This window comes from Narcine bancroftii, chromosome 7, assembly GCF_036971445.1.
Source record: "Narcine bancroftii isolate sNarBan1 chromosome 7, sNarBan1.hap1, whole genome shotgun sequence".
NCBI lineage: Eukaryota > Metazoa > Chordata > Chondrichthyes > Torpediniformes > Narcinidae > Narcine > Narcine bancroftii.
Window position 1 is genome coordinate 141,744,818 of NC_091475.1, and position 25,897 is coordinate 141,770,714.

The window sequence follows — 25,897 nt, forward strand, 5'->3', positions numbered from 1 at the left end:
TGATATGAAAACATTTTGTTGATGAATTAAGGCAAGCTGTTAGAAATTAAAGGCATTAATAATGCGAGGTACATTTGCAAACAGTCAAAAATGCCCATCTTCATTCCGCATGTGACCAATAGAGGGATGTCACACCAGGAAACTGGTCAGTTCTGATACAGACAAAGAAAATCACTCCTAAAACTGGTGAATTTAATATTGAATCCCATGATTGCAGCATGCTCAAATTAAAAATAAAAATTCACTTTAATCTGCAAATAGGAGAGGGATGGAGAAATAAAGTCACCTCTGTGAATTGAACTGAGGAATTCCAAAAAGTGGTCACCAGATCTGCATATAGCTTCTTCAATGTGGAGGGGATCACAACATGATCTGTGAATGCAATGCACAAGATTGGAAGAAGTGCAAGGGAGTTGCTGGATTATCTAAAAGTTTTACTTGGTTCCCTAGATTATGGAGAGTAATGAGATAACAGAGAAAATATTGTATCTCCTGTGGTTGATTTAAGAAATGCAATATTTGGAAGAATAAACAAAGGAGTCATGAATGAGACAGTCTCTTCTAAATCCTGAAATGGGGAGAGGAGTGGAAGATTTCAAATTCAGATTTCAGATTTATTATCAGAGCGCATAAATTACATCACATACAGCATTGGCATTCCTTTTTTCCTGCTGCTGAGACAGATATACTTGTTGAGGGAATCTCGTGATGGTGGAATTGATTATGATGGCCAATTGATCATAGACAATGATGGAATGAACAGTGAGAACTTGGGAACTCTACAGTCTCTGTCCAGGAAGAAATGATATGGAGCAGGGGTCTGGGAAATGGGTGAGATGCAGTTAGGAGCTTTATCAATGAAAGCAGAAGACAAACCACAGTTAATCAGTGTCCATCATTTATTTGTGTCTTGGTGAATGCTTTTCAAAAATCCAAATTCACTGCACCCATTCACACTATTTTTATCTGCCCCAAATGTTGCAACATCAATGAATGAAAAAAAAACAGTTCAGCGTGATTTCCTTGTCATTAGATGACATTGAACCTGTTTAACCACATTTTAAGATGCCCTGTTATCTCTTCCCAAATAATTGATTCCAACAAATGTCTTTCCCCTGCAGATATTAAGGTACAGTTTGTAGAAAAGATGCTCCCATCGTCGAAGCATATTTCAACTGACAACAAAAATGTCAACAACCTGATAGATATTGCATGTGGGTCATTGCTGTATGTGGACTACTTACTACAAATCTCTCCTTGTCAACAGTGACATCATTTTATAAGTACATTATATTTTGGAAGCTGCTTTGCAATATCTTGAGTTTGAGAAAGCTGTAAGATAAACTCTGGTTCCTTGAAATTCATAATTGGGCTCATAATATTTAACATGCTTTATAGTTGTATCAGCACATTGTATTCTGCCTCAAGTTCATTCCATTGAGTACATGTAGCACTGTTGCCTATGAAGCATTCCTTTTTCATCCTGAGCTTCGTCAATATTACTTTTACTGAATTTAAATTGTCCACGTCTAATTTTCTCATGTGCTTTCACCTCATCTTAAAATACTGAAACTTGACTTGCTGCAACTTGCATAAGAGGATTTAACTTTATTCAAGTGAAGTACTGCATCCATATGAATTTCCAAAGTACTTATGTAAATACGATGCAAGGACCATGTGTTTCATTTTGTTATCCTAAATAGCAATATACATATGTACTTTTGTTGTAGTAGTTTATTTTTTAATGTGGCTTTTGTAGTTTTATTTTTACCAAGTAACTGTTCAGCAGCAGCAAGTAAGAATTTTGGTGCACATGTATATTGGACAATGTATATGACAATAAACTCATTATGTCAGATGTAAGAAATTGGAACATTGAGTTGTTTGAGCAGGAATAGGAGATAATAATATCCTGCAGCCCCCACTTACTCAGCAGAAATCAGACTTATCGATTCATTTCAATTAATAATTTCCTTGTCCTCCCAAATATTCTGCGTAACAGTGCACTTCTCTAAGACCTTGTTTGGTCTCGTTGAAAGTATAAACGTGAAAATGATTTTTTTTTATATGATTGTTGAATTTTATGATCATTTGCAAAACAAAAGAAAAGAAATATCATTGGTTTACAACATTTTCTGTGATTTTTCTCTTTGTAAGCAATGATCAAGCAGTGAGAGTAAACTTTGCAGTGACAATTCGATGGAGTGTTTCCAGTCTGTTTTGTCCCCTTTCTGTCACGTACTATCCTGCCCCTTTTAGTGATTGACATTGGAAGATATATTCCCATTTTACTTAACACAAAGATCACGTTTGTATAATATTGTCAGAAAGTAGTCATTTTGCAGCAAGTAAAATGGTTTCTGGCTAAAGGATCTGGAACTTTCATTTGGTACAACTGTGTTAATGGGGCTTTATTTCATAATGATAAAATTGAAAACTGATCACCTATGATCAACTGCATTTCCTCATAATGATTTAGAACCATGAATACCCAAATGCATCTTTTACAGGAGTTCAATTTTATCTTGTTAAAGCTGATAAATGTCTGACAATAACATGAGTAACATTTATTACTGAACTTGGTCTGAGGTGGCATCTGCTGGTTTGGCAAAACACTGGAAAAATTCCATAATAAATGAACATTTTTGTATTGCTGCTCAGATGTAGATTTTGTGAATTGTAATGAAGAGAAAGGTCCATTGATAAGATATTTCAATAAGACAGTGGAAAAAAATATTGACGATTTCTCAATGATGTTTGCTCTCTTGAGGATGGCAGGGTGGATTTAAAAAGAGGCACATATGCAGAAAATAGATATGTAGGTGCAGACAAAACAACATGTGCTACGTGCTTTCAAGAAAATACACTTTTTTAATAAAAAATAATTTCACCTCCCTCTCAAAAAAAAACTTACATTTGTACTGAAGCACACATTGCTGCTCACATTTGAGTATCCACATCGTTAGGGCACAAATTCAAAACAGAGATGCAGAGGAATGCCTTTAGCCAAAGGCTCACAAACCTATGGAATTTGTTGCCACAGGCAGCTGTGGAAGCGAGGTTGTTGGGTGCATTTAAGGCAAATATTAAGAGGTATTTGATTGGACCGGGCATCAAGGGTTATGGTGAGGAGGCTGGGGAGTGGGGCTGAGTGGGAAGATGGATCAGCTCATGATAGAATGTACTTCTGCTCCGATATCTTCTGATTATGTACACAAATTCTTATATGGAACCAAGTGGAAATATTGGTGTCACATTTTCATTATCTTTAAACTTTGCAGTAAAAATGGTCTTAATTCAACCAGACATGTTTTGACTATCAATTGTACTTTTGTAAGAATCCATTCAAAAAAAAAAGAACCACTCTTAATTATGCTGGTCTAAAATCATAGTTGTATTTTTCATACTTTCTTCCTTCATACATTCTACAACAATTTTTCCATCTTGGATACATCATGGTCTCATTGTAACTGTCATCTGAATCAAATTGTAAAGCATTGGAATATCATTTTTAGTGATGAGTGTTAAACATGTGAAATGTAAATTGCACATGGAGTATAGTTTGTTCAGTTTTCTTGTATCCAATTAAAATATTCCTTAACTACTCTTGCACTTCTATTAAGAATGCAAAACCTGACAATGAACATGAATCACTCTTGAAAGAAGATTTAAAAATCCTGCTGTTCAAGCAAATAACACAAGCTATCTTATTGAAGAAAAATCTATCCAATGATATCTTCACATTTTAATGTGTGAAATCTTGATGTCATTATATATTATAGGTCTGTAGAATAGATGGGGGAAGGTCAGAAGACTTTCTTCTGTTGAACTTAGCCAGAAATGTTGAAGACAAGACATATTTAGATATGATATCCTTCAGGTACCATGGCTCATTGTTATCAAGGAGTTATGGAGAATTAGAGATTGGGAATCATCCAAAGACTGAGACCAAAGACAAAACAATTGATATGGAAGCAGGTGTTCTAATTCCAGTGCATAATTACCATATTGGAAGCCTACCTCCTGGTAGCAGCTAGAAGCACTGCCCTCCTGGATATTTGATGGGATGACTCCAATGGAAAACCTCCCAGAACATGCTCCTGAAGCACAATCCAGTGTTGCTGAGCATGTCATCTCTGGGCCATGAATGGGAAAAGAAAAGGTTTGAGATTAGAAGTCGGTGGTGGTGGTGGTGGGGGGAAGACTAATGGATTACTTGAAGAACCTTAAAGATAGTCTCCTATTCCTTCTATAATACTTGAGGAGCTAGCATTTCTTGTCTTAGATTTTACAGTAAAGGCCTCACTGATCTTTCACACAGTATTTAGTTTGCAGCTCCCATGTGGTGTCTTCGACAGAAATGTCGAATATTTCTTCATTTGTCATTTGCTGGAGCTTTAACCAAGAGTTGATATTATTAAAATTTAAAGAGGCAGGCAAAGGGAACAGTTTGGTCATGATGCCAAGTCCTGACATTTTAACCCCTGTTCAACAGCCAATAGAGTTAAAATCAAACCCCATGTATATTCATTGCTAATTTCCAGTTGCATACATTTCCATCAGTGTTTTTGACTAGAGTGAAACATTCCAAATGAAAAAATAAGCCAGTAATTTGAATTTATTATTTTCTAATCAGTTTGAAAGCTTTGAATTGTTTCTCAGTTGACTATGTTTTCCAGAATTTTGTCAGGGAGCTTCTGTTACAAAGCTTGGTACAGTATTTGAATATTCTGAAGACTACTCTATTTTCTAAACACTGGCTATTTATAATCACTAGTATAAAGTTTGAAATGCAGGCAACATCCAGGCATTACAGATCTATCTTTTATCATAGCAGTTAGTGCAACACTATCACAGCAGTGACAATCTGGTTTTGAATCTGGTACTGTTTATAAGGAGTCTGTCTGTACGTTCTCTCCAAAACCAAGTGCTCTGCTTTCCTCCCACCCTCCAATAATGTATGGGATTTGTAGGTCAATTGGTATATTTTGGTAGCAAAGGACCCGTGGCATAAAGGGCAAGTTACTCTTAAAAACAAAATGGTAGAAATACTTTTCATTTATAGTTTATGATCAGAATTAAGAAAATAATATATCAAATTCCTGATCACAAGCTATGATATAGAAAGTAAAATATGCTGTACTAATATTACACAAGTTGGTTCTAGAAACAAAACTGAATAAAGTTTAACAAAATTATACTGTCAACGATAATAAGTTTCAAGCATTTAAATAACAATTTGCAAGTTCATTATCTGATATACAACCCAACAAAACAGTGTCTCTCCTGATCTCAGTGCATGCACATAAACAGACAATACACAAATAATGAAAAGTAATTATATATAAATATTTGGGATGATTTCCTTGGTTACAGGATACTGATCATCAGTCTCACAGTCTGTGGAAGAAGCTGTTCCATAGCCCGGTTCCTGTACCTTCTTCTTGTGGGTTGAAGATACTGTGTGTTGGAATGAAAGAGTCTTCTATGATTTTTTTGAACCCTATTTAGACAGGGCTCCCAGTAAATGCTGTGTTAACAGGAAAGGGAGACCTCAGTGATCTTCTCAGCTATTTTAGTGATACCCTGTATCAACAGTCGGTCTGATTCTTTGGAGCTACCATGCAACACAATGATGGAGCCAGACTATCATTATGTTTCTGCAAAAGGCTGTCAAGATGACCCAGCAATCCTCAGCCTCCTTAGGAAGTGTTGGCATTGCTATACCTTCCTGACTAATGAGGGAGTGTTGTGAGTCCAGGATAGGTCATTCCTTATATTCATACCAAGGAACTTTATGCTCTCCACTCTCTCCACAACTGAATCAATGATGAGCAGTTGAGAATGGTCAAACTTTGCTGTTCTGACATCCAAAATCATCTTCTTTGTCTTGTTCAAGTTAAAATTTGGGTAGTTGTTTATGAGCCTTTCAACCTCCTCTCTGCAAAGCGACTCATCATTATTGCTGAGAACGAGCTCAAAGCTATTAATGGTGTGCTATTCTGACCCATATGGAGAATAATGTCTCATATGCCAGGCTATTGATCATTGACCTCTTCTCAGCATTCATCATTATCATACTGTAGAGGCTGGTGAATAAACTGTCCTCGTAGGTCTAAGCACCCCTAACTGCAACCCTATTGTGGACTTCTTAACTAAAAGACCATTCAGTCCAGGTTGACAGTGAAACCTCATGTCCCATCATGCTGTGTAATGGAGCACTTTCGGGCTATGTACTCAGCCTGCTACTGTTAACTCTGCCAATTCATGATTGCACTGACAGATTCAGTTCAAACTGAATGATCAAGTGTTTGCAGATGATATCACAGTAGTTGGCTTCATTGGCAACAATGATGAGTCATTTTACAAAGAGAAGATTGGAAGGATTGTCAATTAGTGAGAGAAAACAACCTGAGTCTCAATGAGGTCAAAGCAAAGGAGCTGAATGTGCCCTTCAGGAAGACTGTTTATGCCTTCCATTTGGCTATAGAGCAGCTGCTTGTAAATCCTGATTAAAACATACCATTTAAGTTGAACTCGAGATCAGCCATTTTCATTGGGGGCCATTAGGCTCCTCTGGGGGCCACAATTCATTTGGGGGGGGGTAGCATGAAGTGATATAAAGTACATTTTTATGTAGTCAGTAGGAGAGAACTACAGAAGAAACCAACTAAACTTGACTTGACTTTTTCACAGGGAAGAGGGACCCATAAACTTTGACCAGAGTCCTAAAGGGGCCAACCCCAAAAAATGTTGAGAGTGAGTGCTCTAAATGGTGAAGCACATTAGTTATGTAAGTCCAGAACCTTATAATGTTTTTTTTTTATTGGTATGTGCACACAGTCTAGATCTGCACTGTCTGTGAGCATCAGTGCCAATTAAAAAAATACTAACATTACTACTTAATCTTCAATCGAATGCATAAATCATGTCAAATTTATTGGTGGCATGGTTGCATTTTGCAGAAAACCACTGCTTCACAGTTCCATTGTTGCCAGTGATCTAAGTTCTCTCTTGGTCCCCTATGTTGCTGTGTGGCGTTTGCAGGTCTCCTTGGTGCATTGGTTTCCTCTGATATGCCGAAAACATATCAGTAATTGGATTCATTGGCCATTATAAGTTGCCCATTGTATGTCAGTGAGTGGTTGAATCTACATCGAGTTAATTGGGGCTTGGGAAAAATAGGTTAGAAATAAATTTACTGGGAGAATGGGAATCACACAGCACAGAAAAAAGCCCTTTGGCCAAACAAGTCTGCACTGACCATCAATAAGCCAATTTACCAACATTAATCTAATCCTTTTTTTTTCTTTCTGCATTGCCAGCAACTCTGCCCAAATTCTAGCAAAACAAGAGACTCTAATTGCTGGAATCTGGAGCAGAAAACGAGTTGCAGATAGAATTTAGGATTCTGGCACCATCTGTTGAAGGAAACAGAGAGCCCATTTGGCTGAATAGTCTTGATCCAAAAATGTTGACTCTCCATTTCCTTTCACAGATACTGCCTGACCTGTTCTGCAGTACATAAAATGCTGGAGAAACTCAGTAGATCACACTGCATCAGTTGGAAGTAAATGGCAACCAATGTTTCAGACCTGAGCCCTTCATTAAGATATGAACAATATCTTAAAGGTGTCTTAATAAAATGGTGAGGGGTCGGGGAAGAGAGGAACAGGAGGGAGAAAGGAGCAGGGGAAGAATTACTGACTAACAGGCAAGAGGTCATACATAGGTGGATATAGGTAGGACAATAGAAGATAAAACAGTTGAGGTGATAGGGGAGGGTTAGCTTAGACTGGAGAGTGAAGGGAAGGGATTGGCGAGCTGAAGGAAGGGAGATGGAGGGATAGGAAAAGAGAGATGCAGGGAGCAGTTTAATGGAAATTGGCAAAGTCGATTTTAATACTGTTGATTGGAATGTGTGCTGAAGGAATATGAGGTTTAATTCCTCCATTTTGTGGGTAGCCTTGGTTTGGTAGTGGATGAGGCCATGGACAGACATTTCAATGTGGGAATGAGGTATGATATTAAAAAAAAAAGTTCTCTGTTATTGCAGTGGGCAAAGATATTAGGTATGCAATTACAGGGACTTCCCAATGGTCATCCATTTTCTTTCTTCCAGCAAACTGTTCCTTTTTTCTGCAAGGAGCACTTTACTTACATTGGTTCATTTTTGAGAAGAACAACATGTAGCTGATTGCACAGGTAGTTTATCCATTTGAGAATGAACTCTTCCTTCATGTTTCAGTTTGCTTTTGGATTTGAATTAGAGGTTTGTTTGCATTCCCTTCTGAGTGCAGTGCTCATAAAATAATATAAATTATGCTTCATTTTGTTTCAACAGGTATTTAACCATTGTGAAGATCTGACAAAATGATGATCTGGCATCTACTATTAAGTACAATTTTAGTTGTGATGAGTTCACACAAGGCAGATTCTTCAGACGATTCAGATATTGAAGTGTGTGAGCGCTTGTGCTCCTGTGAAGAAAGAGATGGTTTGCTGCACATAAATTGTCAAAACAAGGGCATCACTGAAATATCTCAGATAAAACCACCACAGACCTATAACTACAACCTTAACCTACAGAATAACTATGTGAGTGTTATATACCGCAATGACTTCATCAGCTTCAAGAATGCTTTATCGCTACATCTTGGCAAGAATCACCTACAAAGCCTTGAAACTGGGACTTTCACTGGCCTTAGCTCTTTGAAACGCTTGCATATAAACGGCAACTTTTTGGAAGTTCTGCGTGAGGGCGCATTCAGAGGGTTGGACAATTTGGAATTCCTTCAGGCGGATAACAATTTCATCCAAATTATTGAGCCCGGTGCATTCAGTCGGCTTCATCGGCTGAAGGTGCTGATCCTGAATGACAATGCCATTCCCCTTCTCCCCACCAACATCTTTCGTTTTGTCCCCTTGACACACCTCGACCTTCGAGGAAATCACTTGAATTCACTCCCGTATGTCGGTCTTTTGGAGCATTTTGGCAGAATAATGGAGCTACAGTTGGAGGATAACCTGTGGAAATGCGATTGTGATTTATTGCCACTCAGATCCTGGCTGGAAAACATGCCACCCCAGTCTAATATTGGCGATGTTGTCTGCGTGCACCCATTTAAACTGAAGGGTAGAATTTTAACGAGGATCCCGGTTTTGGAGATTTGCCCTGCAGGTTCTGCACCTGACTTTGAAGAACCCATAAATTCAATTCATTTGGTAGTAACTCCAGCTGGTGAAGACACTCATATCAACATCCGGGATGCTAATACGTCTGGTGTTAAGGAACCTGAAAAGAATCTGTATATTCCAAAACCTGATGATGACAAAATTACTACAACAAGACCTGCGATCTATCTCAAATCACCTTGCACGACCTTGTGTCATTGTAGCGCTCAACAAGATGAAGGGCAGATAATGAAATGTCAAGAAAGAAACATTAAAAGTTTGACAGATCTTGTACCCAGTCCATCAAAGCCAGTAAAGCTTTATTTGACAGATAATATGATCCAGTCTTTGAGAAAATCTGATCTACTGGGTTATGGCAGTCTAGATTTGCTTCACTTAGGGAATAATCGAATAACAGAGATTGAGGATGGTGCTTTTGCAAACCTCACCAATCTTCACAAGATGTACTTGAATGGTAACAGCATTGTAAGATTACGAAAGGAAATGTTCATTGGTCTCAGATGCCTTCAATACTTGTATCTGGAGCACAATATAATCAAAGAAATATTACCAGGGACATTCAGTGCCCTATCGCAGCTCAAGGTCTTGTATTTGAATAACAATCTTCTTCATAGTTTGCCTCCCCATATATTTGCTGGTGTTCCACTCTTACGGTTAAATCTTAAAAGTAATCACCTGATGCATCTTCCAGTGAGCAATGTAATAGATCAGTTGGAATTCTTGGTTCAGATTGATTTGGAATACAATCCTTGGGATTGCACTTGTGACTTGGTAAGTTTGAAACAATGGATAGAAAAACTCCATAAAAATGTAACGATCAGTGAGATTATGTGTGAGTCCCCTGAAAAGTTTGCAAAGAAAGATTTGAAAATGTTGAACAATGAATTGATTTGTCCTGGATTAATAAGTATCCTGGGCCCACCAACAGAGGCCGGTAATATTGACTCAACCACTGCAGTTTCTAGTACTCCCTCCAGCCTCCTGGGTTCCATCATGGACACGGTCCCACTTTCTGTTTTGATCCTTAGCATGTTGGTGGTATTCATATTAATTGTTTTCAGTGCTGCTGGGTTGGTGGTCCTTGTGCTTCACCGTCGGAGAAGGTCAAAGAAAAAACATAAAACTACTCCAGCTCAGGACTGCAGTCCTTTGCAGGTTCAATACAGTGTATATGGACATAAGACTACTCACCACACTGAAGAAAGACCAGATGGAAATATTTATGAGCAGCACACAATTAATGCAATTGGGCCAGTGTGCAGAAGCCGTTCTTATAATATGAGGGATGTGGAGCTGGACAACGAAGTTAAAGATGGGACTGAACCAAGAATGATTTACAGGAGTCACATGATGAGAGAAAATGATCCTCTGTTCACAAATCCCAACATTAAATTCAGTGCAATAGAGCAAGCCTCAGAATTTGTGCCCCTCCATGGTCCAACTTCAATGTACAGAAATATTCTTGAGAAGGAAAGGGAACTTCAGCAAATTGGAATTACAGATTACATGAAGAAAAATATTTCACCATTTCACTCAGATCTCAATATTCGCTGTCCATCCAGACACGAAGAGCTGAAACTTATGGAAGCCATCATATATTCAAGGCCTAAAAAAGTTGTGGTTGAAGAGACAAAAAATGAATATTTTGAGCTGAAAGCAAAACTACAAACTGAGCCTGACTACTTAGAGGTTTTGGAACAGCAGACAGCATTGAACCAACCTTAAGTTCTTCAAGGGCATTGGTACTATTAAATTGCCTATCACATTGTGATAAATAAGCCTATTTGCTGTACTAAGACATTAGTGCCTTGACAGATGATTCTCTTTTATTTTCTGCCAACATTACGGCAGTAATTCTTATTTAACTCAGGGATCATTAGATAAGCCACTGGGAATAGCCAATAGAGAATGTAGGTACAGGTACAGTAGCAGCCCACAGGATTTATTTCACAGTGTACAGACTGTGCATTGTCAAGCACAATGCTTTATTAAGCGTCAGGACGATCATTGTAGAGACAATCCTCTTAAAATAACTTAACAATGCTGTCAAGTGAACCAATGGTGATTAAAACAGGTGTTCCTGATTGAAAGTGTAGTTGTTGCTTGAATGCACATTTACTGGGAAGCCTTATTTTCAAGGCCATAGATTCACATTTTTCATGAAACGGTGGATACAATCACCAAACCTGATACCTAAAAAGGTTACAATTTCCTGTGACAAAACAGAATCTGATCCATTCAATTGGTGTAAATCAATGACATGATTTTGTAAAACTTTCGTGAGAACATAACATTCTCACGATCTTCTGCAATGATTTCATTGTCTAATATGGGAAATGAGTTACATAATTTCTGACAATCCAACCTGCTGCTGCTGGGATTTTAAATGATATACAATTATGTAAACTTGCACATCTGCAAGTCTTGAAATAACTACTGTAAGAAGCAGATCCAAATGTATCTGCACTTTGTATTTAGACTGAATCATATTCTCTTAGTGGCATTTCTTTCATATCATTTCTATCATAATGAATTTCTAATTCCTTTAAGCTTGGAACAACCATCAAGACAGTCAGTTATTTTTTTAAAAAAAGAAGAGGCATGAAAAAAAAGTTATCTTTTTTATTTTATGTATCTTTCATTCACAGAAAACTGACAAAAGGAAAGTAAAGCACACAGACACCAAAATGTTGAAGGATATGATTGTCTCCAATACAATTTTTTTTTCATTTACAAAATTGTAAGATATTCCTGTAAACTATTTATTCTTGACAGTTTTGCAAATAAAGCAGGTGTGCCTTTCTTGTAAAAAAAAAATATGCGCACTGAACTTTTAGCTAGAATAAAGTCAAGATACAAGAATCTCTCCTCTCATTGTGGCTTTCTGTCGTGCTCCATTTTGTTGGATTGAGCCAGGCCTATTTGTGGTATTCACTTTTGGAAAATATTCCTTTCTAGGTATTTCCTCAGGCCTATACTCATTCCAACATCCTCATGGGATATCAGGAATAGTGAGTGTGTTAAAGAGAGCAGCCCATCAACAGATAGGTACATCATTATTTCACATTCCCCACTACTTCCACTCATTCATATTGAACTGATGAGGCAAATGGCATAAATTTTTCATCATTAATATGAGCCAATAATAAAATTATTACAATTGTATATGATTTATTTTGTGCTCATCAGAACCCACTCTTAATTTCAGACAAGCTTCATCAGATGTTTGCACTGTTGACAATTACAGGAATGTCGAAACCATTAAACATTTTTTTAAGACCAAATATCCAAAGCAGAATGAATGGTCATTTGAAGTTATCAGATAAATAAAAATCAATTTTACTCCACATTTGACCTGGCAGAAAAATCATGTAGCAGAAGTGATCTTGCTACATGATCTGTGCATAGAATTCAAGATATTTTGTAAGCCAAATATATTTGAGAAAACAAAGAATTCAGAGGATAGAATCTAAAGATCAAATTATTTACCTTTATAATTTGTGTCACAAATCTTGTTATCATATTTGCAATGTGATTCTGTTCACTATTTGACTGGCAAATTATCCAGCTGGAAATATATTGTGGTCTTTTGAGCTACAAAAAGACTAGAAGAAATCACAAAGTGACAATTTGTTAATAAATTATATCTAAGTATATAAATGTATCAACATACAATTTTGCCAAAGCAGAGATGTTTTGTAGAATAGAAGTCCAACCCAATATGGGCCATATATAGACATTGAATAGTATTATGGTTAATTCTAAATATCAGGAAAAAAATTTCAAGAACATGCACTGTGTCCTATTCTTGCTGCAGACCAGGCTTAGCTACCTGGAAGCCCAAACCTGATGAACATGCTCCGAGAAATTAGCAGGTGTCAAGAAATGCCCCAGAGCTCAGTTTAAAATATCAGCATTCATCTTAGGAGCTATTGAACACTTTTTTTTTGGCTCTGAAAAATTAATCACCAATTCAGAATAATTATTTAAAAATTCCATGATTTCCATAAGTTTCTTCATTGTATTTCACTTTCCATCTCAATCTGTCCATATGTTCATTCCTATTTTTATTTTGCTATATTAACTTCATTATACATTAGTCTAGTGGGAGCATTTTGCATCCTTCTTAATGGATGTCTGAATTTTAAATTTGTCTTGGGGCTGAGGCAGTTGGACCACTGCATCTTGATGGGAGTTAAAGAGCCTCACAGGAAACACTTGGCAACAAATGTTATCAAAAAAGGGGAATTCCAGGCTGCAGCTTCTGAATACTTTTATAGACAAAACTTTTTGAATCCTAAGCCATGAGCCGATTATTTACTTTGATCCTTACGGAATATATCATGCATTCACATTGAGAGATTGTACACCCATATTCACCACTTTCCGTATGTCTTTTTCCTTGGAAGTGAAATGCCTCCTTCTAATTCTGTGTTTGCCATCACACGCCCCATGTCTGAAACCCGGAACCCAGGGACTGAGACCATGATGGATTTTGCACTGTCCTGGATGTTGAACGATGCACTAAAATAAGTTTGATCAAATGGAGAACCCACTGTGATTTATTTTTGAAGTCAAACACTAAAGTCTACAGATGCTGTGATTGTAGTAATGCAGTACCCATAGGAGGCAAAGATATGTAACCAATGATTGGGGCCTGAGCCCTTCATCAGCACCTGCTGAGTGTCGCAGCACTTTTGTGTATTTATGCTTTCTTTTTGCAATGGTTCTTATTACAGATGCCCAAATTCTAATCTTCCAAAATTCTCACAATTCATGAACTGTTCTTTATGTTCTTCCTTCTTAATTTGTGAAGGTGGGAGATGGGATCAGATGAATTTTAGACAAAACATCACATTGTTTGGGAATTGTAAAATATATAATTGATGATGTGGATAGCTTAAAATCAACCAACTGATCAGTATATATTTGCAAAGGATTTACCATTCTTGGTGAAGGGAAGAGTTAGTGAAAATTGGTCCAGCATCTTTTCCATTTCCTAAAGACACTGATTTTTCTTTCTAAACAAAATCAGCATTAAAAATAGGAGATAAAATTAATGGCAAAAAAATACTGAAGTAGAAGTAAAGAACAGTAACCATTCACAACACAGAGGTGCAGATTATACGATATTGCCTGGCTTCCTCAGTGACTCAGGTTTAATGTGGACCTCTGGTGCTGTCCTATGTGGAGTTACACGTGTTCTCTCTGTGACTGCTTGTGTTTCCTCCAGCTGCTCTAGTTTCATCTTAAATCCAGAAGACATGCAGGTTGGAATATTATTTTTTTGCTGGTGTGCAAGTGAGTGGTAGGATGTTGGTGAGGTAAATAAGAAGGTGGAGAGAATCAAGTGAGATTAGTGTATGATTAGCGTAAAAGAGTGCTTAATGGTTGGCATACATACAGTAGACCAAAAGGTCTGCTTCTATACTAATTCACTTAATGGAGATGGAGATCGTCTTATATTTTATCATTATTGTGTGCACACAATTGCCTCTTTAGGTAAATTCAATTACAAAAAAGCAATTGGGTTCCTCATTCTCCAGTTTTAGCACCAGTAGATTTCAATTTCCCTGGCTCATGTTGATCTGATGAGCATGCTGTTCACATGAACTGAATTGGAAAACTATTTGTAGCTGGGGTTCATGGTGGAAATATTCAATATTCCATTGAAGGTTGCATATTATTGTCAACTTCAGCAAGCTGTTACACAGCAACCAGTGTTGGATGTGTTCTTACCTGCTTTATGTACTATTGACTTTCCACATTTACGAAAGCAAACATTCACAGTGACCTCCGGGAAATCTTTTCCCATCGTCAAGTCATAAGAATCGCCCTCGACACGCTTTGTCGTGCAATCCTTTCCCTAACATTTCCTCCTGCTCACTTCCAACCCTCGAGTTCAGAAAACAGTTTACTTAAACCAGAATAAATATTCACTTAGCTGTTTGCATAAAACATTACTAATTTTCTGAGACGGTTCTAATTAAGTATTGATAGTCACAACCTTTCCTGTAATAGAAATGACCATTCATTTTGCTTTAGTGTGAATACCATTGAGAAGATCTTTGAAATAATAAGCTCTTCTTTGTTGATCCCTAACTCTGCCAAGTATATACAGCATTGATTGGCTCCTGATTTACTTCTAGCTTGCATTTCCATTGAAATTATTTTCAGAAGTGTTTAGTGTCTTCCGCTTGCCAAGCCTTCTGATAAAATGGATCTGTTATTTTGTGGAGCTTGTTTTTATGACGTGACAGGACTTAGAGATGCTTTGCAGAAGCTTGTGTAATCAAGAGGTGTGTTTCAATGAAATTACTTCAGTTATTTTTTTATAAAATATAATTAATTTCAGTACATTTTTTTCCATTGAAATGTTCAATTGCTCATGCACTGTACAATTTTATTTTCCAGTGTTTTGCATATCATAAAACGTAAGTTTGTTGTTTCAAATAAATGAAATTTGAATGCTGTGCTGTCAGCTCATTTGTGATCCAACCCAGTGACCAATGTGGTTTTAGATGAGAGAAAAGTCCTAGTTGTAAAGAAAGGTATTTTTAACCACGATTTCTACATTCTTGCTGTCAAAATGATTTATAAATCTGATATTAGCCAATACAATTTTTTTCCACATGTGGCAGAGAATTCACACTGAAGTCTCATTGACATTTATGAATCCAACAGCTTCAAATATTGTATTGTTAATCTCTATTTTGAATGCTCCAAATGGCTTAACTGCCTTTTACAGAAAAAAAATGCTTCATACTATCTTGAGAAAAATTTGAAGCTGTCTAACAGCTGTATTGCAACCAAGCACTTCTGATGTTAACATACCTCATTATGAAATTATTAAAGTTCAGTAAACCATCAATGGTATCTCATTAGAATCAAGCTTAAACAATCAATTTGATGTTGATCGTCTACGTGGAAAATTTCTTACGGTTGTTTAATTGTAAAGAAATTAATACAGGCTGCAATTACTATGGCCAAATAGTTTATGCTCTGTAGTCCAGGGAGATAGAAATTAGTCATAAAGAATCATATGTCTGTCAAAGAACCTACCTGATGTTTCTTTTCACCCACAGGTGATTGAAGGGAATATCATTCTTCAAAAGCAACAACTGATCCTTTCTACCAAATATCCTACTTTTGATGTGCCCTACAACATATAGCAATATATAGTGTCAGCTTGCAAAGATACATAGACATATTTTCCCATCTTTGGTAAACAAGAAGATTGTGAATAGGCACATAATAGTTTCCAGTCAACCACAAAAATGTTGTGCTCTGCCTATGGACTGGACTAAAATTTTACTGGATACCTTTGAAATGAATTGTTTAATGTCACATACATACATATAAACATAGTAATGAGTAGAGTTACTATAAGTCAGGTGGTAGATAAAAACATAGTTAGAAACTGTGCAAGGGGATCATGCTTTTGCCGATGAGAGATGTTTAAGAGTGTGGTAAAGGCAGGAAAGAGTCGTCTTTGAAGATGGATGTTCATGGTTGGAAGCACGTATATGTTCTCCCCGATAGATGGGGGAGAAAAAGCATCTTGGATGAGATGGGACATTAAGTACAATTTGAGAGGGTAGTGATGTCATGTCAATCATTTATTTATTACAGCCATCATTTCAGTTGCATCACAAAATAAACTAATCTTACTTATTTCAAATAATTCTGTCACTTTCCCAGACAATCAACTCAGCAAGTCAACCATTGGACCTTCTCTTCTAACTCTCATCTCATTTAGTTACAGCCAGAAGGATCAATTTCTCAGCATGTACAGTATATGCTTGGCAATACTAAAATATCTAATTGGAAATGTTATTCTCCCTTGTTTCAAATTTAAAGAGCTAATCAGATTTTATTTTGTCGACTGGGAATTAACAATGCAAATATATGGGTGTATGATTAATATACCATTTAAATCAGCATTACAGAATAAGATCACAAGATATAAAAGCAGAAGTAGGCCAGGTCAACTCTGCCATTTAATCATGAACTGATCCTTATCACTCAGCCCCAATCCTGACCCTTCTCCATAATCCTTGATGCCCTGAATAATCAAATACCTGTCAATTTCTATCCTAAATACAAGGACCTTGCTTCCATTGCCACCTTTGGCAACAAGTTCCACAGACTCATGGTGTTCTGGCTAAAGAAATTTCTCAGCATTTCTGTTTTAAATAGATCCCCTTTTATTCTGAAGTTGTGCCCTTTAGTTCTAGACTACCTAACAATGGGAAACAAGTTTGTCACATCTTCTCGGTCCAACAAGTACAGTCCAAGAGCTGACAAATTTTACTCATATGTTAAACCTTTCATTTGTGTTATCATTTTAGTAAATCTTCTCTGAGCCATCTCCAATGTGTCCAAAATAAGGGATTCAAACTGGACACAGCACTTCAAGTGAGATCTCACCAGCGCCCTATAGATTCTCATCATTACATCTCTGCTCTTGTATGGTTTTCTTCTAGAAATGAATGCCAAAATTGCATTTGCTTTTTTCACTGATGACTCAACCTGGAGGGTAAATTTTAAGGTATCCTGTACAAGGACTCCCAAATCCCTTTGCACTTTTGAAATTTGAATTTTGTCTCCATCCGAATAATAGTCTGCATGTCTATTTCTTGTACCAAGAAATATGACTGTACACTTCCCAACATTCTATTTCATCTGCCATCTATTTGCCCATTCTCCTAATCTATCCAAGTCAGTCTGTAGCCTTCCATATCCTCAGCACCACCAGCTCTATCACCTATCTACAAATTTAACTATAAACCTAACAATTCCATTTTCCAAATCACTTATATACAAAGTAAAAAAGAAGCGCCCCCAACAATGACCCCTTTGAAACACCACTATTAACAGGCAACAAACCCAAATAAGATCCTCGTATTCTCACACTCTGTTTCCTGCCTATTAACCTATGCTCATATCTTGTCAGGCAGCCTCATGTATGGCACCTTGTCAAAGGCCTTTTTAAAGTCTAAGTACAACATCCACACCTTCTCCTCGGTCTATCCTGTTTATGATCTCCTCAAAACAAAATGTAGTAGGTTTGTCAGCCATGATTTTCCTTAAAGGAAACCATGCTGAATTGGACCTATTTTGTGATGCTCTTCTAGGAACTCTGTAACCTTACCTTTGACAAGCACAGATGACAAACTAATAGGTCTATTGTTTCCTTTCTGCTGCCTCCTTTCCTTCTTAAACTGCAGAGTGACATTGGCAATTCTCCAATCCTCTGGAATTATTCCAGAATCTGTTGATTCTTGGAATATCATTACCAATGCCTCCACAATCCCACAATCTCTGTAGCAACTTCCTTTAGAAGTTAAGAATGGATTCCATTCAGTCCGGGAGTCTTTTCTACCCTTAGACCAATTATCTTCTCTCTCATGATCTTTTTTTTTAATTTATTTTTCACATTATGAACCATACCAACCAAAATACACACAAACATTTCCCTCTTGAATATACACAGTCATTTTTTCCCCTTTTCCCCCCTCCCTTCTCTCCCTCCTTCACCCCCTCCCCCCCACTCACTCAACATTCAACCTATACAATACATTAAACCCATTAAACAATGTCATCACACAATGAAAATAAACAAGAAATTTGTGTCTTCTACTTTTACATACTGGGTCAGTTCATTTTGTCTTCTTCTCCTTCTGTCATTTTAGGCGATGGAGGTCCGCGATAGGACTTTTCTGTTGTGTTCCATGTACGGTTCCCAAATTTGTTTGAATACTGTGATGTTATTTCTTAAATTATATGTTATTTTTTCCAGTGGAATACATTTATTCATTTCTCTGAACCATTGTTGTATTCTCAGGCTATCTTCTAATTTCCAGGTTGACATATATCATTTTTTTGCTACACCTAAGGCTATCATAATAAATCTTTTTTATGCTCCATCCAAATCGAGTCCAAGTTCTTTACTTCTTATATTACTTAGAAGAAAGATCTCTGGATTTTTTGGTACAGTATCAGACAGATGTTTTCACTGTAAGAAGGAAACGGGAACAACAGTACATACAATTTGGGCATGTGAGAAAGTGGAAAAGTTTTGGGAAGATCTAAACCAGGTATTAGCACTCACTTCTCTTTCCAGTGACCCTCGAGAATACAGTAATCTACTTATGTCTTCTACTGCAAAGACTGGCCCAAAACATTTATTCAGTTTGTCTGCCATCTCCTTGACTCCCATTGCAATCTCTCCATCAATATTTTCTAATGGTCCTATGTCTGCACTTGTGTCTCTTTTGTTCTTTATATTCTTAAAAAAAAAATCTTTTAGAATTTTCTTTGATATTATTTGCTAACTTTCCTTCATAATTTATCTTTACTTCCTAATCACCTTCTTATTTTCCTTCTTTAAGATTTTTTTAAGTTTCCCGGCCTTTATCTTTCCACTAATTGTTGCTTCCTTGAATGCCCCCTCTTTTGCTTTTACTTTGGCTTTAAGTCAAGTTTATTGTCAACTAATTGTACAAGTACAACCCAACAAAACAGCATTCTCTGGTCCTTGGTTCAAAAACATGCAGGCACACAACCAGACATAACACACATACAGACAGATAACACATATGCAGGACAAGTATAATATCTATTAAAAATAAATAAATAATTGTTGTTTTGTACAAATAAGAGTCTTGGATGGTTATTGTGAGCAGTTCCTTTGGACATTCAGCATTCTTACTGCCCGTGGGAAGTAGCTGTCATTCTAGAGGTGCTGGCTCTCATACTCCTGTATCTCTTCCCCTCTTCAGACAATGATCCCAGTAGATCACATCGATGGGGTGGATGAAGACTCCAATGATTCTCTCTGCTACTCTTATGGTCCTGTGGATTGACCTCTGATCCATTTTTGCAAGCGTACCACCCGAGGATACATCTGGCCAGGATGCTTTTGATAGAGCTCCTATAGAAGGTTAACATAATGATAGCCAGTAGTCTTGGCCACTTCATTCTTCCCAGGAAATACAGTCACTGTTGCACCTTCTTGATAAATGAGGACATGTTGAGCATCCACGAAAGGTCACTAGTTAAGTGAACTCCAAGAAACCTGGTGCTTTCCACTCACTCTATCGCAGAGTTGTTTATGTGTTGTGGAAAGTAGTCATTCCTGAAGTCCATGATCATCTCCTTCATCTTTTGCACATTGAGAATCAGGTTGTTATTCTCACACCATTTCATGAGATTTCCCATCTCTTCTCTGTAGGGCAACACATCGTTGTTGCTGATGGGACCAACTATTGTTGTGTCATCGGCAAACCTGATGACACAGTTGGAGCTGGATCTGGCAAAGCAGTCATGGGTAAGTATAAGAACAGGAGTGGGCTGAGCATACAGCATTGAGGTGTGCCAGTGCTCAGAATGACAGTGCTCGATCTTCTGTTACCAACCTGGACACACTGTGGTCTTTCCATTAGGAATTTCAGTATCCAGTTATAGAGAGGGGTGCTGAGTCCCAGCAAGGATAGCTTCTCCACCATCCTTTGGGGAATGATCGTATTATATGCTGAGCTGCAGTCAATGAGCAACAGCCTGGCTTATTGGCCATTATTCTCCAGATGGGCTAGGACAGAGTAAAGTGACAAGGCTATAGCATCATCTGTGGAATGGTTTCTTCGACAGTGAATTGAAATGGGTCCAACATCCCTGGAAGGCATGTTTCATGCTTTCCATCACCGGACACTCATTGCATTTCATAATGGTGGAGGTCATTTGAGGCTTGTTATTGTCACCATCTTGGGTACGGAGATGATGGTGGCTCTCTTGAACCCTACAGGGATGATGGAGTGCTGCAGTGAGGTGTTGAAGATGTCCATGAAGATCTCCACCAATTGGTCTGCACATTCCTTCAGTACCCGACAAGGTATGTTGTCTGGTCCCACTGCCTTGTGAGGGTTCATCTGGGATAGGATTCCCCTCACTTTGGCGACAATTATGTTGGGCCCATTCATCAGGGGGACAGGGAGCTTTCTTTGGCATCCTCCTGTTCTTCTCGTCAAACTGTGAATAGAAGGTGTTCAGTCTGTCCAGAGGGAGGTTTCATTGTCCTTAATTTGAAGGTTGACTTGTGATCCCTAATTGACTTGATCCCTTGCCATATGTACCTTGATTTCTGGTTAGCCCTGTTTGTGATTTCGATGACATCCTCAACTATCTTTATTCCCAATTTCATTAATAAAGATCATTGACCTACAATTATAACCTCTGGACCACTTTCAACCACATATGGCCATACTTAAAGACTAGAGAAATTCTTGTACAGCAACTCTCTTCATTTACTCATATTTTTTGGGATGGTTGTGGTGGAGCGATGGAATGTACTGATGCCAGTTTTTCTTTCCTGAATTTGATGATTTGAGAATCTGGGGTAACATTTTATCGCACTGAGTGAGGGTATCCCGCTTAAAACTATTTGTTGGTTACCTTTGAACCAATGGACCGATGAGATGATTGCCATTAGTAAAATTTACCTCCTCACAATTCATTAGCTGCTACTAAATATTAAAAAAATGTAAGCTTTGCTGAAATTAAGGTATTCTGACTTGCACCAAATTTGAATCTTCTGTTCAAACTCCTCTTTATAAAAATTTTGATGTGTGCACTACCCAAGAGACAAATGGACTTTGGCCACAACAAAGAACACAAAGACAAGGTTGGAAGAGCTGTTGAGTGGGTTAACATCAGCAGCAATATCCTCAGGGTCCTGTACACGACACGAGAACAGTGGAGTTTGTAGATCTGGACTGTTGAGGGACAAAAGGAGAAATTCTTTATTGTTACATACTCAGACAGAAGCAATAGAAATTAGCCAAGACATTTAAAATTATATTTTTGTTATTAAGTACCAATAATATAACACCTTATCTAAAACATATTCCCTATCTCTGCGCAAATTTGCGAGTGTGTGTGCGTGTGTGTGGGTGGGTGGGTGGGTGGCTGAGTGGAAATACCCAAGTCAGTATGGCTTAGGCTCAATTCTGGAACATCAATTCAAAGTCCAGGCTCAGAAATCCAGTACAGGTACACAATCCTTTATCTGGAACGCTTGGGGGACAATGCGTTCTGAATTTCGGATTTTTCTGGATTTTGGAACAAAAGCCAGCTGCCCCAGATTTAAGCCCTCCTGAATTGTGCTGCCGTATCCACCCCCTTCCAGTTGCGCTGGCGTCTCTCTTCCCCTTGCCCACCCAAGTCGCGCTGCCATCTCTCCCCCCCTTACCACCTGAACCAGGCTGCCGTCTCTCTCTCTCCCCTTGCCCACCTGAGTCGCGCTTCTCTCTCTCTCTCTCTCTCTCTCTCTCTCTCTCTCAGATCAAACTGAGTTCTGTTTCTTTAACATGTTGGTCACATGATCTCTGAACTTGTATTCCAGGGCCTTCCACTCTCTTCAGAAGTGGAGAATTTGAGTACACACTGTCCCCAGCCTGTCAGCTCACAGATGTCTCCAAAGCTTTCAGGGGTTGCAGCTTGATTTGTTCTCTTAAAGTGACAGTACCATTCAAATGAAAATGAACTGGGAGCATGTAACATCAAATGCCTTTTATTTTTTTTATGAATTCTGCATGACCTGCAGAGTTTCACCAGCACTTCTGTTGACTGCACAAGCTAAAGCATCTGCAGATATTCTTGTTTATGAGGAATTCTACATCCAAGGACTGATGTGCAGTGAGTTGAAGATAGAATTCTGATCATGAAAGAGATGAGAAAATTATCATGGATGGCCAAGTTAGTGTCATGTAATGCTCAAAACTAGAGGATATGATGGAGTTCTTACATCAGCACAATGTTGAAGGAATATAACTGTCTGCTGATTCCATGGGTATACAATTAAAAACATCAGTTGAATTGCAATGAATATATAGAAAATACCTAGATAAGTATTCACTGGTGTACAAGCAACACCAATGGCATTGTTATGTTAAAGTGGATGAAGAAAATGGCCCAAAATGTTTTTTGATAACTAAATAAATGGAAGTTAAAAAAGAAAAGATTATAAGATTGTAAGTTTTGAGGATGTTGAGTGACCTTAAAGTAAATTCCTAAGTTGTCAGAATACTTTTACAAGCCTGACAACAAGTTCGACCCCTGAGGGAAAACAAAGACATGCAATTCAGAGTTTTATTTCAAACTGCTTTCATGGAATAGAGTGGGTGGAAAGACTAGTGATTTTGTGCCTTGCTGGAGGTACATTGAAAACAAAATTGCACTCTGTCTCCGTACATCCTCTGATCCATTAATGATAGCAGTAATAACATGGCAAATTATGATTTACCTTTTTAAGTGAGTATAGCTACATGTAAACAATAAGGCACAAGAACAAACACCATCTGGTTCTAAATGAGAAGTCAAAATATAATTTTTTTACATGGTTTAATAGAGTAAGATAACTTCTGACATTTTATGGGGAATCCTTATTGTAACATTTATAACCAAATTGATATCTGAAATAACTTATTTTATCGTGATGGATTTGAATAAACCTTGCATTTTATTGTTTCTTTCATATATTACAAAGCACTTTACAAACAGTGAAATGACTTTAATATCTAGTCATTGTTGAAATCTGTACAATGTATCAGTCCGTGTGTCAATAGCAAACTCCCATAAAGAATAAAACAGCTGAAAGAAATTCCTGGATCATCTCAAATTTTAAAAAAAACCTTAAAATGCTGAAAAATAGCCTGCTTGTTTGGCAACATTTGAGGCGAATTCAATGGAAATGAGGGGGCTTGGTGTGCACTGGGGTCTAACTCTGTGTCAGTACTGCACCTTGCAACTCAGCTCTGTCTGAACATTCTGGTGAGTTAAATCCTCCATGGTCATTGCTTTTCAGTTGCATACAACCGTGCATTAAATAATGTATGTTAGAACTGAAGGAGCTGGAAAGCCTATTTCACGTAGGACATAAGACCTGCCTGTCAAGCCTTGACTTGCATTTCTGTGTTCCTTCTTGGCTTTCAAAGAGGTATTTCAAGGGTACGCCCAATAAAAATATATATATTTTTTTAAATGGATGAACTGAGAACATTCCTATGAGTACTTCTCTGGCAGGATTTCAAGCAAATTTCAAGAGAAGTATTTAAATTTTCTTCTGTAAACACCCAATAGTACATGAGTTGTATGGATGAAGTTATGAAACTATGCATAGAATCCAAACATTGTTGTGATCTCTTTTGTGTTTAATAATTTATTTAAGTTCTTGTGCAGTACAGTTTGCTTGTATTGCTGAGTGAAAAATGTAAATAAGATGGAAAATGAATGGACTTCTTATAATTATGTTCACTCACGATGTGCCTGCTTCATGGTGACTCATCTACAGCCATATAGCAGGTATGATGTAAGGTAAGCTTTTGCTCTTTAATTTAATGTTTAAAAATCAAGCTTTTGCTTGGGTTGAAGAGCAGAGAAAATGATACATTCACTTTTTTTATTGATTCACATGAAAGTGGTTTAACCAGGAGTGGATTGTGCTCCAGTCATGCTATATGCAAAGTTACACCCATCAGGAAATAAGATCAGGCAATTTTGAACACAATTCATGACAGGACATTTTTATTTAAATTTAGACATACAGGCCTTTCCAGCCATGAGCCCGCACTACACAAATTAACCTACAAACACAGAGTTTTTGGAAGGTGAGAGGAAACCCACACAGTTAATGGAGGAATATACAGACATCGCCGGATTTGAACCCAGGTTGATGGCGCTGTAATAGTGTTGCACTAATGGGTACACTAATCATTCATTTAATGACATATATTTCCTTATTAGATAGTCTAAATTGGAGATTTTGAGTGCATATCACTAACATAACTAACAGCATAACAAAATCCAATAGAAATATTCTGACTACTCCTGTCCATTTAAGCTTTCTTTAGATAACTGCATCTTGCCAATCTACAAAGCATGTGCTATGGGGGAAAAATATGAAAAGTTATTCTTTGGCATAACAAAGAGTATACTGAGCTATTAATATTTTATTAAAAGAAAACTCAGCTGTGGTTGGGAAACCTGACTGGGCAGCTTACCAATTCGCTGCAGGCTGTTCCTAAAATTTCAAGGATCAATGTGTTGAACCTGAGAAGAGTTTTTTTTTTTTCTGAGTTGCTGAGATACTCATTCGATTGGTGTTCCATTGATAAGACTATTGGCAGCAATACATTACTTGCAGCATCTGTACTGCTATAATTGGCCACGAAAGGTAGGCCTCAGACCTTGGAATAGCAGAGTATGCCCACTGATGAAGAGCTTTCATTGGGCCTCTGAGATAAGTAACATGATGTTGGATGTGTGGATTGAGGAAGTTATCTATTTTAGGAGAATTAATAAGAGTAAAAGTTCAAAATATATGGTTGTTTCTGAGGGAATAGAAAGAGACAAACGGATGTTGGTTAACAAGTCCAAGAAATCCCCACATTATAGGTAAATTAAATAGTGAATATCAGATACTTGCTCTCATTAGCCAGGGCATGGAATTTATGTGAGGAAGATATAGCACAACTTTACAAAGCATTAGTTAAGGTGCAGGTGAAGTATTGAGTTGTCACAATTCCAAACTATAGATGGTCCCTGATGTATAACCATAATTGGGACCAAAAGATTGGTCATATCTTGGAATGGATGTAAGTCAGAACTTTGACCATGCATGGAGTACCGAAGTCTTAAAGCATTT

At 37.5% G+C, this 25,897-nt stretch overlaps 1 protein-coding gene and 1 long non-coding RNA gene across 4 annotated transcripts in view; both read left to right on the forward strand.

Annotated features, from left to right (window-relative positions):
• The window catches only part of LOC138739178 (SLIT and NTRK-like protein 6), a 93,478-nt gene that overhangs the window by 39,917 nt on the left and 27,664 nt on the right, over positions 1-25,897 (forward strand). For 2 of the 3 annotated variants that reach the window (XM_069890735.1, XM_069890734.1), the window contains exon 2: positions 8,345-15,669. The exons of the other annotated variant lie outside the window; for it this stretch is intronic. In XM_069890735.1, the coding sequence (XP_069746836.1) occupies positions 8,374-10,920 (2,547 nt within the window). In that variant the 5' untranslated portion in view covers positions 8,345-8,373 and the 3' untranslated portion in view covers positions 10,921-15,669. Of the gene's footprint in view, positions 1-8,344; positions 15,670-25,897 lie in introns of those variants that run through there. 3 annotated transcript variants of the gene reach the window in all.
• On the forward strand, positions 20,268-23,626 carry LOC138739936 (uncharacterized). Its single transcript, XR_011342582.1, has 3 exons — positions 20,268-20,527; positions 21,002-21,088; positions 22,598-23,626. It is a non-coding gene; the product is annotated as an uncharacterized lncRNA (long non-coding RNA).